We start from the raw sequence: 22823 nt of genomic DNA, 5'->3' as shown, positions 1-22823 counted from the left end.
ATCAGACGCTTGTGCTATCACCTTTCATTGCAGTCTCTCTGGCCTACGAGAAAATGAGACATTGACATTTATAAGAAAATATTACTAACTGTGCTTCTTTCCTGAAGAATGAAAATTCATCTTAATGAATTCTTTTTCTTTGTTACATGTTTTCTCACAACAAAATACCTACTTTGCATTTTTAATTTAGAGCGATAATATTTCTTGTAGCCTATCAAACCCATTATGATTTTAAATGGCATAATGATTTTAAATGGAGTGTAAGGCTCTGTTTCTTAAGGTGTCTCTAAGCCACCTTTATGAGAATCACCTGGATGCTTGAAAGAAATGCAGGTTCCTAGGCCCCAGACCATCCAAGTCAGAACTAAAGGGGACCAGGCCACAGATCTTCACAATTAATAGAGCTCCAAGTTCTTATCACACTGAAACCTAAGAACCAATGTGGTAGTGGTGAAGAGCTTCCAGATTTGAAGTCAAGCTGACCTGGTTCAAATCCCATATCTACTGTATCACTAGTGACCTTTTCAGAGAAGACTTTTAACCTCTCTTGACCTCTTTCCTCATTGCTAAGTGGATAAAATAGTACCAACTTTTAAGGTTGTCTTAAAGGGTAATAATGCAGACCAAATGCCTAGTGCAAAGCCTGATTTACACGAAGGCTCAATAGAAGTCATTACTATTTTTTATATATTGTGGTTGGAATTTCTATAGATAAGATTTTTTAGTTTGGTGATAAAATGAAACATTGCCAATTCTATACATAATTCTGCATATAAACTTTATATCCTGAAAATATAGCTGGCTGTGACTGACTCAGTAGTTGCAAGGTTTGAAGTGGCATGAATGTCCATGTAAAGTGGTAGGCACCATGTTTTTTTTATCAACTAAGAAAGTTACAGGCTCTGTATTTCTGTTAGATAAATGATAATTTATTTGAGGAACTTTCAAATGAGAGCGCTTCTAATTAATTTCTTAGACCACAATGAAAGGTTCTGACAAAGTGCTTTGTGTTCTAGTAAATTATACTCTATCAGACAAAAATATGTCTCTCCCACAGAGGTGTCCTCTCTCCTTTCTCAGAAACAGTAGGAGAATTGTGACCATATGTTCCATGCATTCTCCCAGCTATAACTCTGCTGGCACTAATGGTATTTATGTGCCCCAGAGCTATAAACCTGTTTTAGGTAAATGTATTTACTCAGTAAAGAACATGAGTTTCTGAAGACCACAGTAATAAACTGTCAATAGTACGCTAAGCAGTGCTTATCCACTCTCTCTCATCTCTTCATTAAGTTGAGGCTTCCTCCTGAATGTCTAAATGCTTAGGACAATAAACTACATTTAAAAGGACTTCCGGTGCAAAATAAAGATGAACCAACATGACTTCAAGATTGCAAATATAATAGAAGGTATTAGCCACCACATAGGAAGTTTAAAATCAAATCCTCGATACAGATTACTCATGTAAATGACACCGCAATACATTTCTGCACCTCAGTTGTGCTTCCAGAATGAGTGATGTAAGCTTTCCCTGAACAATTGCTTCTGTATCTGTTAGGAATACTTCTAATTGCAAGTTTTAGAGTAATTAAATAATAGTGACTTAGACAATAAAGATGTTATTTTGCATAATAAGCAGTCTTGAGGAAGGATGTTCACAGGTTTGGTGAACAGCTATCAAAGACTGGACATTGATGGTTACCTTTCCAGCTCTCTTAGCTTTTCCTCATGATCACAGTACAGCTGAGCAGCATCAAGCAGGAGAAAAGGGAAAAGAGCAAAAGTGCTTTGTCCCCTTTAAGTTGCCCTTCCAGGAAGGGCAGTGCCTCATTAGATGTATTCTGATTAACCAGACCTGTGTTACCTGTTTATCCCTGATTCTGTCATGGTTGAAGGAGAATGGAGTCATCATGATCACAGTAAATTGATCCTGATTCAATTATTTTGTTATTGTGATACATTCTCTGGAGTTGAACCTAGAGGTCTGTCTTCTGAAATATTAAGGGAATGCTGCCTGTCACCTGCATAATCCAGGGCTCTGTTGGCAGCTAAGAAGGGAAATCACCATTGGCTAGACAATGAGCAGTGAGCAACATCTGCCACTATGCTGTTAATCCCCCAAAGAGCTAGTCTGATGAAATTGTCCATTTTTAAAATGGAAATAGTAGGAATATTTGCCTCACTGACCGCATAAAGTTGTGGGAGAATGAAGTATATGCTTTATAAACTAAGACATGTTAATTACTGGTTCAATCTTTTAATTTAGGTTTTTCTGCTTTTCTCCCCTTAACCTCAGTGAGTTTGCCTGTCTTTAACAAAATATTCCTAAATGTCAGGTAATCTGTCTATTCCAATGGGCAAGAATTTTCAGTGTTGTCTTTTCCCTGAAGTCAGTAGTAAAGGAAAAAAATATAAAAATTTTACTTAGGCCTGTAGGCTACTTGCTGCAGGTTACTCTTTTGTCAAATAAATGAGTCGTGTGTCTTGACATAGTGAAGTGTGGTATCAGTTTACATTATGTTTTATTCTAGCATCTTGATTAAAAACAAGTTAGCTATCAAGCCCTAATTCATTTTAGGCAGACAAGATGAATTCATTTTACTAAGACTTGGGGAGCATTTCTTGCAAAATAAAGCTATATTATTCACTCAGAAAAAAACATAGACCTGGTGCTGCAGTACATCATTTTTCTATTTTTCCTCTGTCACTTATTAAGTTATGATTCTGTACGTACACAGTACCTTGATTTGTTTAAGTTACATGGATTCTAGGCTGCTTTGTAAATTTCAAGTCTGCATTATGCATGTTTTAATGAAGAATGAACTATGAGTCCCGGGGACAGCTCTGATTCAGTCTTGTCGCACTTCCAGATGTGCACCTGGTTCTTTATTATGTCTCACAGAGGAAGCTGGTAGGTATCTTTCTGAGAGCATCTTGTTAATGAATCAATTTACAGTAAGATGTATATTTGGGGGAAAAAAAGTAGAATTGTAATTATGGTAATGTGGCAAAATAGCTTAAAAATGGAAAATAAACCAGGAATCTAGCTGCTGAAATGTGAACATTGTGTTTCTCTTTAATTTGCTGTTGTCTTGGAACCTAGCTGTTTATGCAGTGCTTTCACCTTCTGTTGCTTGTCTAAGTGCCAACTTCTTTCCCAAAGGTGTTCAGTGACTAATGCTTTGGTTACAAGCCAGAATATTTTATAAATGTCTATTTCTGGGCAGCTCTTCTACAAGTCTTAATTAAACTTTAATGTCAAGCTGAAGTTTACTTTTAGAACCTCTTAGGTTGCTTTAGTCCTAACATGATTATAGAGTTGGGGTGGTAAGGAGGGGGGATGTGGGACAGCCATATTCCCACACATTTCCTCTCTCCCATTTAACAGTGCCACCAAGCAGAGGCATACTACTTAACCCCAAGGTTTACAACACAGGCACAAGTAAATCACAGCCATTCCCTAAAATGTTGTGGTAGCACACTGTCACTCAGACTCCTCCACCCTGCAGTAGTGCCCAGGGTTTAGAATTACTGCTTTGTTTGTTATTACACATTCTTCCAGCATATCCAACTGCTCAAATCAAGGATCCCAACGTAGAGATGATGCATATGGAAGTAGCATTCTTTCCTTTCTTCTCCATGTCTAGAGGAGTTATGAGGACTGGGGGATCATTTTCTCTAATTCTATATGGCTTATTGGGGTAAAGAACTGCATCCTATGCCATCTGAAACAATGAAGTTTCTATTATGGTCAGAATAGTACAAATAGATTTCAATTAAATATGGTAATATGTTACATGTTTATTTTGTAATTTACTCGTCAATCGGATTGCTCTGTAGCAAGAGCCTGCATCTTTTTTCTGTGAAGGGACAGATAGTACATATTTGAGTTTTTGTGGGACAGAGATCTCTGTCCCAACTACTCGACTCGGTACTCGACTCTGTCACTGTAGTGCAAAAGCATGGCTGTGTTCTCATAGAACTTTATTTACTAAAGTAGGCAGACATGTGAGTTTGGCCTTCGGGCAGTAGTTTACAGACCTCTACTCTATGATATGCTTGCTTTTTACATGGAAATTCTAAAGTATATATATTTTTATTAAAAGTTCCTGATAATATGTTTTGTTTTATAAACATAGTTTGTCAATATAACTTAGGCTGGTTGCCAAAATAAGCCAAGATTCAAATATTTTAAAGAAATTAACCCTGGGTTAAAAAATTATAAGAATCAGGCTGGGCGCGGTGGCTCAAGCCTGTAATCCCAGCACTTTGGGAGGCCGAGACGGGCAGATCACGAGGTCAGGAGATCGAGACCATCCTGGCTAACACGGTGAAACCCGTCTCTACTAAAAAAATACAAAAAACTAGCCGGGCGAGGTGGCGGGCGCCTGTACTCCCAGCTACTCGGGAGGCTGAGGCAGGAGAATGGCATAAACCCAAGAGGCGGAGCTTGCAGTGAGCTGAGATGCGGCCACTGCACTCCAGCCCGGGCGACAGAGCGAGACTCCGTCTCAAAAAAAAAAAAAAAAAAAAATTTATAAGAATCTCTCCTAGATAGGAACATAAAGATAGATATAAATATATATCTAGCCTACAGAATTACATGTATATGTCGACCAAAAAACTGTATTAGTTCCAAAAATAGAAATTGTCAAAAGTCCCATGGATAATTGAAAGGATAAATAAGATGCAGCATATTCATAAAATGGACTATATACACCAATGATTAACATTTTACAACTACCAATTGTTACCAATTGTGTACCAATATGTTAATCTCACAAAATTTTGAATAAAAGCCACGCAAAAGAACAGATACTCAAAGATTACATTTATATAAAATACAAAATTGAGCAAAACCAACTTATATTATTAAAAATCAAGAAGGGTGGGGCCAATAACTGGAAGAAACAAATTGCAGAGGGTTTTACAGTAGGGCTGCTAATATTTTTTTCCTTGATCTGCGTGCTTAACACATGTATTCATTTTATAAAAAATATTGAGCCATACAATTAGGATATGTGCATTTTTCTATGCATGTATTATACTCTGATAAGTTTAAAATAGAAAAAGGAACTTTCAAGCATTAAGTGAAGTGCCTGTTTTCTTAGAAGTTAGAGTTATAAAAGTGGGGAAAATGTCCAGTTATTTTATTTGCATATTCCCAGGTTCATAAGAATAATTCCCAAAAACCATATCACATTTCCAGTTTTGATTTTGCCATGGTCATACGATGCCATTAATTTATAAGTCATTTCAGTAGGTTTATCACCACTAAAACATTAGGTTTTCTGGATGGGGTACAGATCACAATGTGGTAATACTAGATATTTACTTAGTGAGGCATTTGGAATTTGTATGCCATCATAGAACAGATAAACGTGGCTTAAGGCTATAACATGACAGTATTTATGCTGATACTTTCATAACCTTTTAACAGTCAATAACTTATCCAATAATTTCCCTTTTTTTCTGACATGTTGCTTGGACTCCACCAAACCCTTCTTTATGTTTAATGCAGACATGTACATACCTGCTTATATTTTTGTAATACTGTGTTCTTAGGCTCTGAGAAAGCATGTTAATCATGATCCAGCATCTTCTCCCCAAGATAAATTAGTCTAGTGGTGAGAGGAACCAGACAGAGACTTGACATTGTGAAAATACTGCATTATTATAGAGGTGCCCAGTATACTTTGGGAGAGGTGAGAAGCTGCCACCTTATGCTGTTAGGGGAGAGCAGTGCAAGGTGAAGGTGGTTAACAGTGAGTTTTGGCTGGAAGAACAACTAAGAATTATTGACATCTAAGCTAAATCTTGAAGAATAAGTACAAGTCAGATGCATGAAGAGGAGATGTTGACGTCAGAGTGCTAGTTTGAAGGAAGACACAAAACATCTTGATGTATTAGACACCTGTTTGTAGAAAATTGTGAAACATAAGAATGAATTGTGCAGTGAAAGTGATGAAGCAGGGGCCAACTCTGGAGGGCCTCTGTGTCACGCTAAGGAGTCAGAACTCTTATCTCCAAGGCAATGTAAGTTTCTCAGCAGACACTTACATTATCTAGTTTGCTTTCTTGAAAATGACCCTCTGGTAGTGTGAGGATTGGATTAAAGGAGAGGAGAAGGACTTGAGACAGATAAATCAATTAGAAACTCAATCCAAGTGAATTTAGGTTCAATCATGACATTTTCAGACTTAAAAAATCTTTCTTGAGCAGCCAATTTAGCCATAGTAGTAGAGAAAGAAAAAAAATCATGTCTTTACTATCTCAGGCAAAAAGTGGTTTCTCAGAGCTCTATCATAACTCTTGCTCATCTGTATATTATTTTTTACATTTATTTACACATCTCTCCTTTATTATATTAGCTCTAGGAAGGAGTGAAATGTGTTGGTATTTGGGAACAATGAACTTAGTGCCTGACTTATTGTATAGAAACTTTCAATTATATTCATTCATGAATCTTCAAGTAATACTTAAAAGCAGAAATTTTGAAACATGTTCTTAAACTCTGTGCTTACATACTTTGTCTTTAATCAATTCACAAAAACTACTAAATTCCTACTGTATCTTTCCTATTTCCATGAAAAGTTTATTCAAACACGAATCTTCTTTACAAATGTTGATTCAAAGGACACAATTTAAACATTATTGAAGAAACTTTCTAAATTCTGCACTGCTAGGTGGATATTTATCTTTTTTTATCTATCCTCACCTGATATTTTGCTTTGGGTAACATGCTTCTTGACTTTGAACTAATTTTCCAATTTTAAATTACTAGATATCTAAGAACTTCTGTCTTTGGGGAAAGTTTATAAAATGACATGCTGTAACAGAAAGTTTTCCTTAGCATCTAGCTGTTCTAACCCTCTCACTGGGAAAAAGAATGAACTGTGTAGAAATTCGCAATTGTTTCAGGACTTTAGAACATTCTAGCTGTGCCCTTTTAATAAGTTCCTTATGTCTCAAATACTTCATATTTAAAATATTCTAAGGGCTTCATACAGTATACATGACCCAGATCTTCACTGAATGGTAGGTGGTATGTAATAGGATGACTGAGGCTTAAAAATGCTAAATTACTTCCCCACTGGAAAGAACTGCTGGCAGTGCCAGGACTTGAACTCATGCATATGTGTGGATTTGCAGCAATCTATACTTTGCAGTACACAGGAGGATGAAGCATTTCTCCAGTTCTGTTTTTAAATTTGGCCTAGTTACTGGTGGAGGTGACCAGCTGCTTCACACTTTAATTCTAGTCCCACAGATTTTAGTGCCACGCACTTGTGGGTGGACATAGTAGTTCTTCCTCATTGCCTTGCTCACTTCTACCAAGCATTCCTTTTAGTCTTCTCCTTTCTACCAGTTCCTTCCATTTTCCTCCCTTGATTCAGGCAGCAGTTAGTTCGATGTCTATTTTAGGCTTGCAAGAAAGAAAAGAAAAACTGCTTTGCCTTTAGAAAACGTTATGAAAAAGTCAGGAAAATGTTAAAATTATAGAAGCGAGAGGTTACGCAGAAAAGAAATGAGAAAAGATGTGATTTTAATTATAGCTCCTTAAACTTTCCTTGGGTAATAGGTGACTTAATTTACCAAACACATGAGAAAGAGTTCTTTTTAATATGGGTTTACATCTGCTTGCATAGGGTCAATCCCATGATTGTTTCTCCAAGAAAATTAGTATTTTATGTTCAGCATAAATTACATACATATATCCTTGTATGCCTATATACAGAGAGAGGGATTTTTATTTCCTAAACAAGAACCAAATAATATTACTTAATTTTTAGGCCCCATGAAAATAAAACCTACCTTGCTGTTGGGAGTATGAAGACATTAATGTTGAATGTGTCCTTGTTTAATGCTGGAGATGATGCATATGAAACGACTCTACATGTCAAACTACCTATGGGTCTTTACTTCATTAAGATTTTAGAGTTGGTAAGTACTGTAAACCACAATAGCGTGATACTTCTTAGTATTTTACTTAAGTTTTTAAAAGTAAATGGTAGAATTCACTTCACTGATTTGGGGTATAAGTCTTGGGCTCTTAGTTATTTGCAGACTTCTTCCGTGCCCCTGCTCAGAATGGCAAGTTCTTGGGTCTAAAGTCCAAAGGCATCAGCCTCCTGTTTTCCAGTGCTGGGAGTAGGAGGAAGCTGTTTGGGTGCCTTTACATTCTCACTGCCGTAGCCAGCACACGTCTGATGTTGAAATAGTATGCCCCTTGATTGTGGTCCTTGCACAAGTAACATTGATCCTCCATCCTGGACTCCAGAGTTACTGTTCTTTATTTGAAGGTGACGCTCAGACAATTAATGGAATTTTCTCTGTCCTTTATCAAATTCACTGGTCTTTTGTCCAGGGACCACACCTTCACACCAAGAGTGACCTTTGACCTCTCACAAATATCTATTACCTTCTTTCTCTAGTGTTTGCAATACTAGCAAAAGTAACAGTGGAAACTCAGATATTCAGACTATTTTTAAAGCATTTTATATTTATTGCAATTATAACCTCATTACACCTATTGAGATTATAACTATTTTGATTAAATACCTTAAACACATTCTCACATACCAGACAGAAGAGGGCCATTAAAATATGAACCTTATGGATTCCTTGCCTCATGATTTTTCAAGGAATTCAGACCCTGGATTAAATAGGGAATATACCAAGATGAATGAAAGCTACAAGTCCAGAAATTTTTTTTGTGGAGAATCTGTTTGAATATTAGGGTATACATCTATACATATATGTGTGTGTGTATATATACACACATGTATACACATATATATACATATATACACATATACACATGTACACATATTTATATCATTTATATTTCTATTTATCTCAAACATAAACATAAATAGAAAATAGTTTTCCTAGGAAAGCAAATACTTCTGGGATATTCTTTTCCATAACCATCCTTAAACATATGTTACAAACTTTTTATTTCCTTCCTGTCCAAAACAGTTGTTTCATTTTTCCCATTAGGAAGAGAAGCAAATAACCTGTGAAGTCACAGATAACTCTGGCATGGTACAACTTGACTGCAGTATTGGCTATATATATGTAGATCATCTCTCAAGGGTAAGTGTTTTGCATTTATGGCTTTTGTTCACTATCATGAATATTTTTCTATTCTTCCCTATCTTTATGTTGCATATAAAATGTTATGAATATTTTAGCTTAGGGTAGGTAGCTGAATGATGAAATAAAACTGGTTCTTGAAATCTTTGAGCTTTGTGTTTATATTCTTGGCAATGTTTGCTGTTTTAAAGGGGGTGGCATGTTTACATCGAAATGGACATGTGCATGTGTCAATCAGAATTTTGCTCCCCCTTCACACCCTTCCCCAACAATCCCCACCCCGCCACCCCCACCCCAGGTGGTCCTGTCTGCCAGGCATGTTACCTCTGCTATACAAAAAGGTGTTTGTGGCAAGAGTCTTCACTCAAGTTGTGAAAGCATTTCTAATTTTGTCAGTCTGGACTTGCCTGCGTTCACATTCAGAGAAGCCTTTGTCTCTGAATGTTACTTGTGTAAATGTGTGTACTTTAAAATTGTCACAACCCCAACACCTTCCCTGAATCTTACTGCCAAGGGAGGAGTAGCTGATGCCTTTAGAATAGGTTCAATTCTACATTCCATAGAACATAAACTTTTAAGAAAAAAATTCAGATTATAAAAAATGTACTTAAGATTTTTTTTAATGGGCTTTCCTGCTCTGTGTTTTACAGATAGATATTAGCTTTCTCCTGGATGTGAGCTCACTCAGCAGAGCAGAAGAGGACCTCAATATCACAGTGCATGCTACCTGGTATAAGTTATTGTTAAAAAAATGAACTAGAAATGCACCCCCATATTTTGAGGGGGGAATTAGGAAAACCATAAAACTATGTTCCATTAATTGTGAGAGAAAACTTCCCTTACATGGTCTGCTTTAAAAAAAACCAAACAACATAGTTAAATGGGAGTGACTGGTAATGTTTTAGCTCTTGAGCTATGTTAAGTATTTATTAGATTAGATTAGAGTGGACATGATGTGTCACGAATCACTCTGTGTATCTGAAATCAAAAACAGAATAAACAGTAATAACTCTACAAGATTTAAAAGTGAGGGCAATGACTGACATAGATATGTCTCCTAGAGTAAATAGGAAATCGTTAATGACTATTTCATGAGTGAAGTTTCAACATATTTTTAAAAATTCAGAGTAAACATCAAGATGGACTTCATTTTACCTAACACAACAACTTGGTCACCCTCTCATCCTAAAAATCTCTATAAGTAAAATTGATTATAAAGATAGGTTAAGGCAGTATGACACTTGCTATATGATTTAAAAACTTTTATGATTGATGTGCTTTCTTTGATCATTGAATTAAGTCTTGCAAAATACTTCTTCAATCTAAAGAGAGTAATAAATTTGTTTCTAAACTACCTATTTATTCTGGTTTTTGTACTATCTAGAACATAAATGTTTAAAAAAACAACTTTTAATCCAATAAATGTAACTATTTGTTAAAAAAAAAAAAACCACAATTCCTCTAGCATTAGAAGCAAATGATAACAGTTTAATGAGAGAAATTTTCTGCCATCCTTGTCCTAAAAAATTTTTACTGCCATATCTGCTTTTATCCCCACTCCTCAAAAAGCATCTAAACAAACCTCTGAGTATATTAGGTATACAGGGTATGTAATTAGTTCTCTCTGAAGATTTTTCTGCTTGATGAATTCTAACAGGGTGTCTTCTATTTGTGTAGTGAAAATGAAGGGGAAATGGACAGTCTAAAGCACAGCAGAGTGACTGTAGCAATACCTTTAAAATATGAGGTTAAGCTGACTGTTCATGGGTAAGTAGACACAAAGTCCTCCTTTCAAATTCAGAGCTGATTTACAGTTCCCTTGCTTCTTACATTAATGAAAAAACTGTACTCTAGAATTTTTTTAAAATAAAAAGGGTACTATTTCTATCTTTCAATAATTACCTCATTTTTATAGTCCCTTACTTAGCTGTCCATTATAATAATTCACTCTATAATCATCACTGATACTACATCAAACTAGTACCCAGTGGGAGGAGATTTCTTACTGGGAGAGAAGGCCACACTGAGCCTTTCAGTTGTGCACTGTGTAATCCTAATCAGGAATTAGGCAGTGTGCAGTTTGCATAATCATACTCAATGCCCATGTCAAATGAGAAGTTCAGAGAAGTGTGAACTTAGCCAAATCACTATTCTGCAGACCCATATCTATACACGTGGCAAATGGAATGCGATGTGAGAGATCTGGTTGCAAGGTGTCCCTTGTCCACTTTTTATAGCTATGGGATCACCAGATTCCTCAACTACAGCCCAAGTACCAGAATTCATTGCTTCCTCGTGATTTTAATGATTGCGTGGACCCCCCTCTCATCCAAGAAGGAGATGTGTGGAGAAAGAATTAAAGGGGGCTTACGGAAACCTTCAGTAATTCCACTGGAACTTATTCATGCTGTTAGTCCTTAGAACTACATTTTTATACAGAAGATACGAGTTACAGAACAAATAGACAGATGAGCCTTTCCTGTTGCTCTAAATCTAAACTGTCCCCCAGTCACTTTATCCACTTAGAAAGGTGATACACAGTCACGTAAATGTAAAATGTCAGTGTCTGATGGAATTGAGTATTAAGTTTGAGATAAAGCGAACAGGTGAAAAAAGGCCCTTCACAGCAGAGTAAGACCTAGAGAATCACGAGTAAGCAAATAAAAAGTTCATTGCATGTTTCCTGGTTTTCAGTGTTTATCTTGCCACTCCTGGCTCATGATGAGTGGCTTCCTATTTTTCTGTTATTCACATCTCATTATTTTGAATAAGGAATGTTCACCTGTTAAACTGCCTAAATCTATGCTGATTCCTTTCCTGTTTCATGGGTTTCTAATTTGGGATTACCTAATATTAGCTGCCAAATGTGAGCACCTTATGGAGTAGAGGTCTCCCTAGAAACATATTTCTTAAAGTTTATTGCAGATAAAAATGTTGAATCACAGGCCTTTAAAAGAGAGTGACAGCCTTGTATTGTAACAAAAAATTTATCATACTTAATAATGTTAGACTTGTTCCCCAGATTTAGGGTTCATTATAAGTAGCCAGCAGGGATCATGAGATGGGAAGAAATAACTCAAAAATGGGTAACAGAAATTGAGGTATGAGAACCTTAGGAAAAAGCTAAGAAGTTATCCCACATTTGCCAAATTTACATAAACCACTTAAGGGCTGAAAGAGAAGGAATGGTCAGTAGAATGAGCAAGGTGTAGTGTTGTGGAAAGCAAGAAAAGAATATCGTTGAGAACAGATATTGTCACTCAGGTCAGAGAACATGGCCTTCTGTTTTCTTTTTTTTTTTTTGAGATAGAGTCTCGCTCTATTGCCCATGCTGAAGGGCAGTTGTGTGACCTCAGCTCACTGCAACCTCCGCTTCTCGGGTTCAAGCGATTCTCCTGCCTCAGCCTCCTGAGTAGCTGGGACTACAGGCACGCACCACCACGCTCAGCTAAGTTTTTTTGTATTTTTAGTAGAGATGGGGTTTCGCCATGTTGGCCAGGCTGCCCTCAAACTCCTGACCTCAGGTGATGCGCCCACCTTGGCATCCCAAAGTGCTGGGATTACGAGCGACTGTGCCCGGCCCCAATTTAATTTCTTTTTAAATAAAATGTATATCTGACCACAAAACCAAAAGTATTCCATGGTGACTTGTAAATATGCTATAATCCAGTCTATAGAAAGACTCTTTAATATGTTATCGAATAAAATAGTTAATTAAATTTGAATTTGTTTCTAACAGGTTTGTAAACCCAACTTCATTTGTGTATGGATCAAATGATGAAAATGAGCCTGAAATGTGCATGGTGGAGAAAATGAACTTAACTTTCCATGTAAGAAAAGTTAATTGTGTTGATATTTGTAACAACCTAAAAGGATATCACTGACGCATTGCTCCAAGCGACATTGTACACCTGTGATGTCCCTCAGCCTCTCTAGACCACGGCTGGCTGGAATGGGGCTGCAGCAGTGGTACTCCTGCCTCTCAGATCCCTACTGCTTTCCTTCCACTTGTCTTGTCCCTGGTATTCAAGCCCATATCTCCTTACAGGACAGGTGAGAAACAGCATGCAGGAACAGAGAGAATGCCTTGAAACAGGCAAAGTTATGGGATGAGCTGAATTTGCTAGAGACGCACACAGAAAACAGGACAGGCTAAGGGAAGGCATCTTTGGGTGCAAATCAGTGAAATTTCTTCTTGGTTCAAGCTTATAAAAACCTCAACACTACAAAGTAAAGGAGGCTCCTACCTCCCATCTCCATTTAAGATCACATTGGTCGGCCTTTCAAGCCATAAGTTTACGACCTGTGACAAGTGCTTTATCAATTATTAAGTAACCTTTTAAAGTAAAGAGTGCTATCATAATTCAGAAGTATTTGGAGACTGATGTAAACCTAACTTAAAACATTTTGCTGTCAAACTGATATTTTTGTTGTATCAAAGATATTGGTGATGAGTAATTTCCAAAAAAGAATTCTTTGAACCAAAAGCACTGTCCAAGCATTCTTATAATCTATATATGTGAGTAAATCTTGGATTAGGTATAATATTTTGTAAGACAATGCTTTTCAAAATGTGTATTAGAATCACTTGGGGTACCTATCCAAAATGCAAATTCCTGGGCCCTGCCCCAGATCTGTGGAAAAAGAATGACCTTGAAATCCTGTTGACTCTATGTATATTCCAATTTTTGTTACACTAGTTGATACCAATGTTGAAAATTTTAGTCCTCCTCCACTTTGAAGTCCTATGAAATGCTCTTTAAAACCCAATGGGAGTTTGTGCTTTGATAAACTAAAACAGAAACCTAACTGTACTCTAGAAGATTTATTAATTTACAATTAATAGTTAAGTAGTTTCTACTAAATTTATAATGTAGTGGCTGGGACTAGAGAAACTTGCAGTATATACGATTTCTGTGTCTAGCCAACTATGTAGATATTCTTAGAGGTTTAATTGTTGTTAGGCAAACAGAGATGTTTGTGATTTAGATTGATATTTAATGGCATCGAGAAGACCTTGTCTGTAGTACTGGGCACTGCTAGGTATCTCTTGCTGACATTTCCTTCTGCAACTGCCCTGTGCTTTTATGGATTAGCAATTACCACCTGTTCCCAATCTGGAGACACTTTCTTCATCTTTGTCACATGTTCATAAAATGACTGCAGGTCTGCAAGTCATTTTTTAATCGAGGTATTGGGATGCATCTCTTTCTGACTTACCGTATTGGTTTTACAGTTAAGCTGCCAGTTCGGTAGGCTATATTTTGGCCCCATTTCCCTTTTCAGGAATCTTCAGTCCCCAAATTTATCATCCTCTTATGCATTTTTTGACAAGTATTGTTAAAAACCTGTTGTGCTTTCTCAAAACCCAACAACATACTTTTTTTCTGAATGCATCAGCATATAGATCCTGAATAAAAATACATTTTTATTCACTTTCTCCTGCTGATCCTCTCAGCACAGAGTGCTTTTGCGATAACATCATAGGATTTAGAATTACAGATTTAGAATTACAATACCTGACTTTTGGTCATAACTCTTGTCATTTTTTAACTTTTGTCTTGGGAACACTAAGAACATCTGTTAGCATTTCCCTTAGCTGGTGAATACCAGAATGTTGGCCCACCTCATGAGAACCAAATATTTTTAAAAAACGTAATGTAACATACAAATATATATTGTTTGTCTCCTAAGACTGTTTCTCCAATAAACCATCAGCCTATACTTTTTGTTTTCAACAATACCAAAACTAGAAGGTTAGAAATAATGACTCATTCAAAATCAGCAAACTTTAAAAATTCTGACTACGGATATCCTGTCTCCCTTTGTTGTGCAGCTGCCAACTATAAACCCCCACCACTATAAATGTTGCATGGAGTATATGGGATCACCTCAAAGCTCATTGATAGCTGTACTTACATTTATAGAAAACATTTGTTAAAAATTTTTCCTTCTTAACAGGTTATCAACACTGGCAATAGCATGGCTCCTAATGTTAGTGTGGAAATAATGGTACCAAATTCTTTCAGCCCCCAAACTGATAAGCTGTTCAACATTTTGGATGTCCAGGTAAAAATGTATTTCTTCCACCTAACCTTTATTGTGTGTCTTAAATACTAAAATAAATGCAAACCAATCCTTTATTCAAGTAATAATGTGAAAATGGATAACTGTTATCTTCAGTCACACTCTAAGCTATGAATTCACCATGCATTTATTGAGTTATGATTTGAATGTTATATATTTCATTAGAACTATAGAGTTACAGTGCAACTTTTACATTTGATTTAAATAACAGAACCATATTCTACCATCTCCATTGAATAATTATTTTAAGATACATTTTTGTGTGATGTGGACCTACAGAAGTAACTTGATTGGTAGAATTCTTCATAACACTTGAAACTACTGTGCAAATATGAGGATTATAGCCTTTTTTGAAGGAAGCACTATTCAAACCACTTATTAAGAACCAATATTCTTTCATTGATGGTTCCATCAGAATTGTTTTGAGCTTGCCAGGTTGAAGACAGAAGTCAACAAATCTAAATATGTTTGAGGTCTGATTTTTTAAAATCCTACTTAAATTCCGGATTCAGAGAGAAGAATATGGGGTTATATTGTTTCCCCTATAAAGGAAAAGAAATATTTAATATCATGCTAATGTTTCAATATCAATTTTTACATTTCTGCAAGGTTTAAGGACATGTTATCAGCTTAGAACCTATATCCAACCTTCTATAATTCAGCTGGGTTTTTGTGTTTCTGCCACAGACATTTAATCACTCCCAAATCTGTCAAAAAAAAAAATTCTACAATTTCAAAGGTACTTGATATATTTTAGCAAAGATAAGCTACTGGAACTTTTAAAACAATGTTGCTTTTTGCTGTTTTTTCCAATGATGAAAGATAAGATTTCTCTTGCTTTCTATCTTCATAGACTACTACTGGAGAATGCCACTTTGAAAATTATCAAAGAGTATGTGCATTAGAGCAGCAAAAGAGTGCAATGCACACCTTGAAAGGCATGTTCCAGTTCTTGTCCAAGACTGATAAGAGGCTATTGGTAAGTTTCAGTTTTTCAGGTTGTAGTTCCTGCTTTCCAACAGAGAAGTGAAACACTTAAAATCAAGTCAATGGGTTTGAGCTGTCACTTCAATAAGAGAGAAGCCAAGTTTAGGTAGTATTCTTGCATGGAAGGAACAAGCACAGTTGGAGAGTTGAGAAAGACCCAGGGTCTATCCCATATATAAATATGTTAGCTGGGCATGGTGGCTCATGCCTGTAAATCCCACCACTTTGGGAGGCCAAGGTGAGCAGATCACAAGGTCAGGAGTTTGAGACCAGCCTGGCCAACAGCGTGAAACCCTGTCTCTACTAAAAATACAAAAATCAGTCAGGTGTGGTGGCAGGTGCCTGTAATCCCAGCTACACGGGAGGCTGAGGCAGGAGAATTGCTTGAATCCAGGAGGGGGAGGTTGCAATGAGCCAAGATCATGCCACTGCACTCCAGCCTGGGCGACAGAGCAAGACTCCATCTCAAAAAGAAAAAAAAAAGTTATAGTTTCATTTTTTTATCTAACAAATGCCCACTATTTGCCAACAAGACATTGTTCCAGAGCCTTCAGGACACCAAGATGTTGTCTTCACCTGGGCAGCCTTTGTGGCATGGGTTAATTTTCATTCTTTTCAGCTTAGTGAATGTATGAAAAGAAACTGGAGAAGCAGTCATCATCTTGAAATGATCCACGTTTTACAACAAACATAGAATATGTAACTTAGCAAGACTCTGATTAGAACATTTTTTTAAAAATTCTATCCCAGAAGATTGTTAATACAAATAAGAACATATGCTCTACTTTAAATACTTTATTATAATTTAGAAAATAAGCATTCCTGTCTTGTTTAAAGATAATTTAAATGCCACTAAGGAAAGCAGATGTTAAATTTCATATTTATGGAAAGATGATTTTCAAAATGCCATTAGAGTATATATTAAATTCCATATAAAATATTTTTAAAATATTTTCCAGTGGTGAAAATTTTAATGTATCACTTTTATATTCCTTTCAAGTACTGCATAAAAGCTGATCCACATTGTTTAAATTTCCTATGTAATTTCGGGAAAATGGAAAGNTAAATACTTTATTATAATTTAGAAAATAAGCATTCCTGTCTTGTTTAAAGATAATTTAAATGCCACTAAGGAAAGCAGATGTTAAATTTCATATTTATGGAAAGATGATTTTCAAAATGCCATTAGAGTATATATTAAATTCCATATAAAATATTTTAAAATATTTTCCAGTGGTGAAAATTTTAATGTATCACTTTTATATTCCTTTCAAGTACTGCATAAAAGCTGATCCACATTGTTTAAATTTCCTATGTAATTTCGGGAAAATGGAAAGTGGAAAAGAAGCCAGTGTTCATATCCAGTTGGAAGGCCGACCATCCATTTTAGAAATGGTAAGTCTAAAACATATTGACAACTTGGTGGCTAAGTTTACATACAATCTATACATTCAGTCATATAGGCAGGATAGTATGAAGGCATTCAACAAATAAAATTTTGGAGTAAAACTCTAAAACTATATTTCTGTCACTTCAACTAAGTGAAATGGCTTTAGAAATTAACAGGTAATAAAGGCTAAAATAGGCCAGGCATAGTGGCTCAAGCCTGTAATTCCAGCACTTTGGGAGGCCAAGGCAGGAGGATCACTGGAGGCTACGAGTTCAAGACCAATTGTATTCCTAGGTAGATGTGTGGTGTTATTTCTGGGGTCTCTGTTCTGTTCCATTGGTCTGTATATCTGTTTTGGTTAGCCTTGTAGTATAGTTTGAAGTCAGGTAGCATGATGCCTCCAGCTTTCTTTTTGCTTAGGATCGTCTTGGCTATATGGGTTCTTTTATGGTTCCATATGAAATTTAAAGTAGTTTTTTCTAATTCTGTGAAGAAAGTCAGTGGTAGCTTGATGGGAGTAGCCTTGAATCTATAAATTACTTTGGGCAGTATGGCCATTTTCAGGATATTGATTCTTCCTATCCATGAGCATAGAATATTTTTTCCATTGGTTTGTGTCCTCTTATTTCCTTCAGCAGTGGTTTGTAGTGCTCCTTGAAGAGGTCCTTCACATCCCTTGAAAGTTGGATTCCTAGGTATTTTATTCTCTTTGTAGCAAATGGGAATTCACTCATGATTTGGCTGTCTACTTGTCTATTGTTGGCATATAGGAATGCTTGTGATTTTTGCACATTGATTTTCGTATCCTGAGACTTTGCTGAAGTTGCTTATCAGCTTAAGGAGTTTTGGAGCTGAGACCATGGAGTTTTCTAGATATACAATCATGTCACCTGCAAACAATTTGACTTCCTATTTGAATACCCTTTGTGCTTTCTCTTGCCTTATTGCCCTGGCCAGAACTTCCAATACTATGTTGAAGAGGAATGGTGTGAAGGCATCCTTGTCTTGTGCTGGTTTTTGAAGGGAATGCTTCCAGTTTTTGCCTATTCAGTATGATATTGGCTATGGGTTTGTCGTAAGTAGTTCTTACTCAGATGTTCCATCAACACCTAGTTTATTCAGAGTTTTTAGCATGAAGGGATGATGAATTTTATTGAAGGCCTTTTATTTTAAAATATAGCTAAGAAAAAAAACTAAGGCTTTCATAAAATCAAATAAAAACATCAACAAAAACATACTTAAATATATTTTGGACTTCTTCCTACAAAGGAACATGTATATTTATGAGGAGTAGTTTGAGATGAAACTAGTTTTATGTGGAGTTCTGTTTTTCAGCTTTCTCATCTGTTCAATATGGATAAATGAGATGATTTTTATAAGCACTTAGTTCATGGAACATAGGAAGCCAAAGGAAATGGCAGCTGTTTTGTTCAAGTGGAATTTTTGAAATTGTCAAACAGTGCTTAAGATACAGTAGACAGGCAAAGAAGAAATATCCATTTTAGTTTCAGTTGTGCAAAAAGCAAAGTCATTGGACCATCAGCAAGTCATTTAACCTTTTGCAGTTTGCCTTCTCTTTTCCTCTAGGTCTAGGTTTCCCATCAGCAGCCATAATTGGCATTTTGAACCAGATGTTTTTGGGGGCTGTCCTGTGCACTGTAGGATATTTAGTAGCATCCTCAGCCTCTACACACTCACTGCTGGTAGTTACACCTCCCACGTTCTGACACTTGACACTTTCTTCAGACATTCCTGATTGTCCCTTAGGATTTCATCACCTCCCTGCTGAGAACCACTGCTCTAGATCGGTATGAAGCTTGTCATTTTCAGCTCTAAAATGTTAAATAACATTTACACAGTAGTTTTAAAGGTCATATCCCTCTTTAAGAATCTGACTAAATATATTCTCATCTGCCTCAGCAAATGCCCACATGAAAACATCTCCTAAAGATTCTTAGAACTCGTAAAGCCCATCTACAGGTCCCCAGGCTTCATGGATTCTGCATTATAAAATCCCTGCTTTAGATAATAAAGTTCTGAGTTCATCCACTGATTTTATATTTGAATTCTACAATTTAGAAAAAAAAAGCCCAAATAAGATAGATTCAATATGCAGTGGCAGGGTGGAGAACATTGGTAAATGGTAACTTACCTCTTGCTGTAGTCTAATATTTAAATCAAGTTATTTGCAAGGTAGCTATGTTTAATCAAAGGATTTCAATAAGATGATACTATATACATTAATACCAAGACCACACTTTGGGAACCAAAGGAAGCACTGCAGTTAATTTTAAGTGGTGAGGTAAACTGGGGAAGGTAAATTGTGAAAACTTCTAGATAGAAGGTAAAGATCCTGACAAATTATTTGTTAATATGTCTTCATGAAATAAACCAGGCTATGGTGATCTTGCTTTTATTAAACAGGATGAGACTTCAGCACTCAAATTTGAAATACGAGCAACAGGTTTTCCAGAGCCAAATTCAAGAGTTATTGAACTAAACAAGGATGAGAATGTTGCACATGTAAGATTACCTTCTTAACTGCTACATTAAAATTATAGGAAAACACATTTCAAGGGTGTCTATAATTACTTCCTTTTGAGTAACTGAGTTGGGAAAGTAGAGTGTGACCAGCTCATGGAGGGTCCTCAATACTTGGTTGAGAGTTGGCATTTTCTACAACTGGCAGGAGGGAACAACACAGCAGTTCTTTTAGAGAGGTGAATTAGGCAGCAGTGAGAATTGGATAGATTGGAGGAAAAGTCATGGATAGAGCCCATGATACTCACTGTTTCTGCTAAACAGTTACCAGTGTTTCCTGCAATTATATTAGAACCAGCAAGAAAACAGGGTGGGTAGTTCTAAATACTATTGGGGATTATGGCAGGGCTTTAAAGGAAATATAAGCAACTTTTTAAACTGTTTCTTTTTTTTTTTTTTTTTTTTGCTTTTGGGTTTTACTTTTCTTAATTCACGTAGGTTCTACTGGAAGGACTACATCATCAAAGACCCAAACGTTATTTCACCATAGTGATTATTTCAAGTAGCTTGCTACTTGGACTTATTGTACTTCTGTTGATCTCATATGTTATGTGGAAGGTAAGCATTTAACAATTACCAACATTAAAGTACTCAAAATGACATTTTCTCAAAGCCTATTTGACTTCCAAGTTATTTAAATATTTCACTATTTTATTTTATTTATTTATTTATTTTTTTGAGACGGAGTCTTGCTCTGCCACCCAGGCTGGAGTGCAGTGGCCAGATCTCAGCTCACTGCAAGCTCCGCCTCCCGGGTTCACACCATTCTCCTGCCTCAGCCTCCCGAGTACCTGGGACTACAGGCGCCCGCCTCGCCACCCGGCTATTTTTTTGTATTTTAAGTAGAGACAGGGTTTCACCGTGTTAGCCAGGATGGTCTCGATCTCCTGACCTCGTGATCCGCCCGTCTCAGCCTCCCAAAGTGCTGGGATTACAGGCTTGAGCCACCGCGCCCAGCCTATTTCACTATTTTAATGTTAACTTTTTATGTTGCTCAGTACTGATCTCACACCAAAGTCTTTCTAGAAAAATATGCCTTCTTAAATTGTTTTGAAAGATGTTCCTTTTAAAAAATCATTTGGAAAAAATTGCGAATTATACTGAATGTCAATTTTGAAGAGAATGTGGTATGTATCACTGAGAATTTCTGCATTAAAAACAAAAATGTTTCTTTAACCCAGTATGTCCCCACTAATTTTTACTGATTACCTCTGTTAAACCTTTATGATTTATGTTACAAAGGATGCAGTTTAAGAAATATTGGTAACTGCTTAGGTATTAGAAATGAGTATAGTAGATAAGAGTGTTTATAACTATACACTAGTGATTATGTAATGCTATTTTCAGGCCGGCTTCTTTAAAAGACAATACAAATCTATCCTACAAGAAGAAAACAGAAGAGACAGCTGGAGTTACATCAACAGTAAAAGCAATGATGATTAAGGACTTCTTTCAAATTGAGAGAATGGAAAACAGACTCAGGTTGTAGTAAAGAAATTTAAGACACTGTTTACAAGAAAAAATGAATTTTGTTCGGACTTCTTTTACTCATGATCTTGTGACATATTATGTCTTCATGCAAGGGGAAAATCTCAGCAGTGATTACTCTTTGAGAAAGAAGAACTGCAAATCTCAGCAGTGATTACTCTTTGAGAAAGAAGAACTGCAAAGGTAATAATACAGCCGAAGATAATCTCTCAGCTTTTAAATGGGTAGAGAAACACTAAAGCATTCAGTTTATTCAAGAAAAGTAAATCCTTGAAGATATCTTGAAATGAAAGTATAACTGAGTTAAATCATACTGGAGAAGTCTTAGACTTCTTACTTCTTACTTCTTAGACTTCTTATTCTACTTACCATATGTGCTTGCCTCGGTAAAATGAACCCCCCTGGGTAGGCAGAGGTTCATTTCAAATACATCTTTGAGACTTGTTCAAAATATGTTCTTTAAAAATATAATTTTTTAAAGAGCTATTCCCAAATTTTCTAATGAGTGGAAGTGGACCATTATCACTTTAAAGCCCTTTATTTATAATACATTTCCTATGGGTTTTGTTTTTTTAGCAGACTATGATTATAGGCCTAATGGGCAAACTTCAGATTGAACATGTACACTGGTTTGAGCTTAATGAAATGACTTCTGGATAATTATTTTTATACAGCTATGGATTTCCCCATCTTTCTGTATATATACATGTGTTTAGGTATATATTTACACACCTTTATCAAGCATACCCAGGAGTAAACAGTTAAGAACCATCTTCAAATCTTTTGTTATAAAATATTCGAATTTATATTCTGAAACAAAAGATTGCGTGAGTGTTGCACTTTAGCTGATATACACTGATTTTAAAAATATGGAAACCATACCTCACTAATAACTTTAAAATCAAAGCTGTGCAAAGACTAGGGGGCCTATACTTCATACGTATCATGTACTGTGTAAAATATTGACTATCACACAAATATTTGCTTGGATGTAATTCTTTGTTACTCTTTACAAATGTAAGTGTTCCTTTGCATGGAAATGAAGAAACAAAATTCATAAATTTAGCTGAAAGATACTGGTTCAGTTTGTATACAGTGAATATAAAATTTTCATAAAATGTTAAGTGACAGCTAAAATATTTTTATAGTTTGTTCATATTATATGAGGTTATATTTTAAATGAAATAACTTTCTGGATTTTAATTTCTTTAAATACCTTTTTATTTGCAAA

The 22823-nt window shown here is 36.0% G+C and overlaps 2 protein-coding genes across 2 annotated transcripts in view; one reads left to right on the top strand and one right to left on the bottom strand.

The window, feature by feature from the left end:
* Nucleotides 1-17239, top strand: part of LOC108526617 (integrin alpha-4) — a 53445-nt gene extending 36206 nt beyond the window's left edge. The window contains exons 13-20 of the mRNA XM_017867431.1: nt 7794-7944; nt 9004-9099; nt 9750-9829; nt 10777-10866; nt 12839-12929; nt 15061-15168; nt 16040-16165; nt 17174-17239. Coding sequence (XP_017722920.1) covers nt 7794-7944; nt 9004-9099; nt 9750-9829; nt 10777-10866; nt 12839-12929; nt 15061-15168; nt 16040-16165; nt 17174-17239 — 808 coding nt within the window. The remainder of the gene's footprint in view (nt 1-7793; nt 7945-9003; nt 9100-9749; nt 9830-10776; nt 10867-12838; nt 12930-15060; nt 15169-16039; nt 16166-17173) is intronic.
* Nucleotides 17240-18740: 1501 nt separating this feature from the next.
* The window catches only part of CERKL (CERK like autophagy regulator), a 132914-nt gene continuing 128831 nt past the window's right edge, over nt 18741-22823 (bottom strand). Inside the window, 1 exon segment of the mRNA XM_017867489.1 lies at nt 18741-19395. Coding sequence (XP_017722978.1) covers nt 19364-19395 — 32 coding nt within the window. The 3' untranslated portion in view covers nt 18741-19363.

This window comes from Rhinopithecus bieti, unplaced genomic scaffold, assembly GCF_001698545.2.
Source record: "Rhinopithecus bieti isolate Rb0 unplaced genomic scaffold, ASM169854v2 scaffold_3041, whole genome shotgun sequence".
Lineage (NCBI taxonomy): Eukaryota > Metazoa > Chordata > Mammalia > Primates > Cercopithecidae > Rhinopithecus > Rhinopithecus bieti.
Note: the sequence above shows the minus strand (reverse complement) of the source record. Positions and strands in the feature narration are given on the sequence as shown.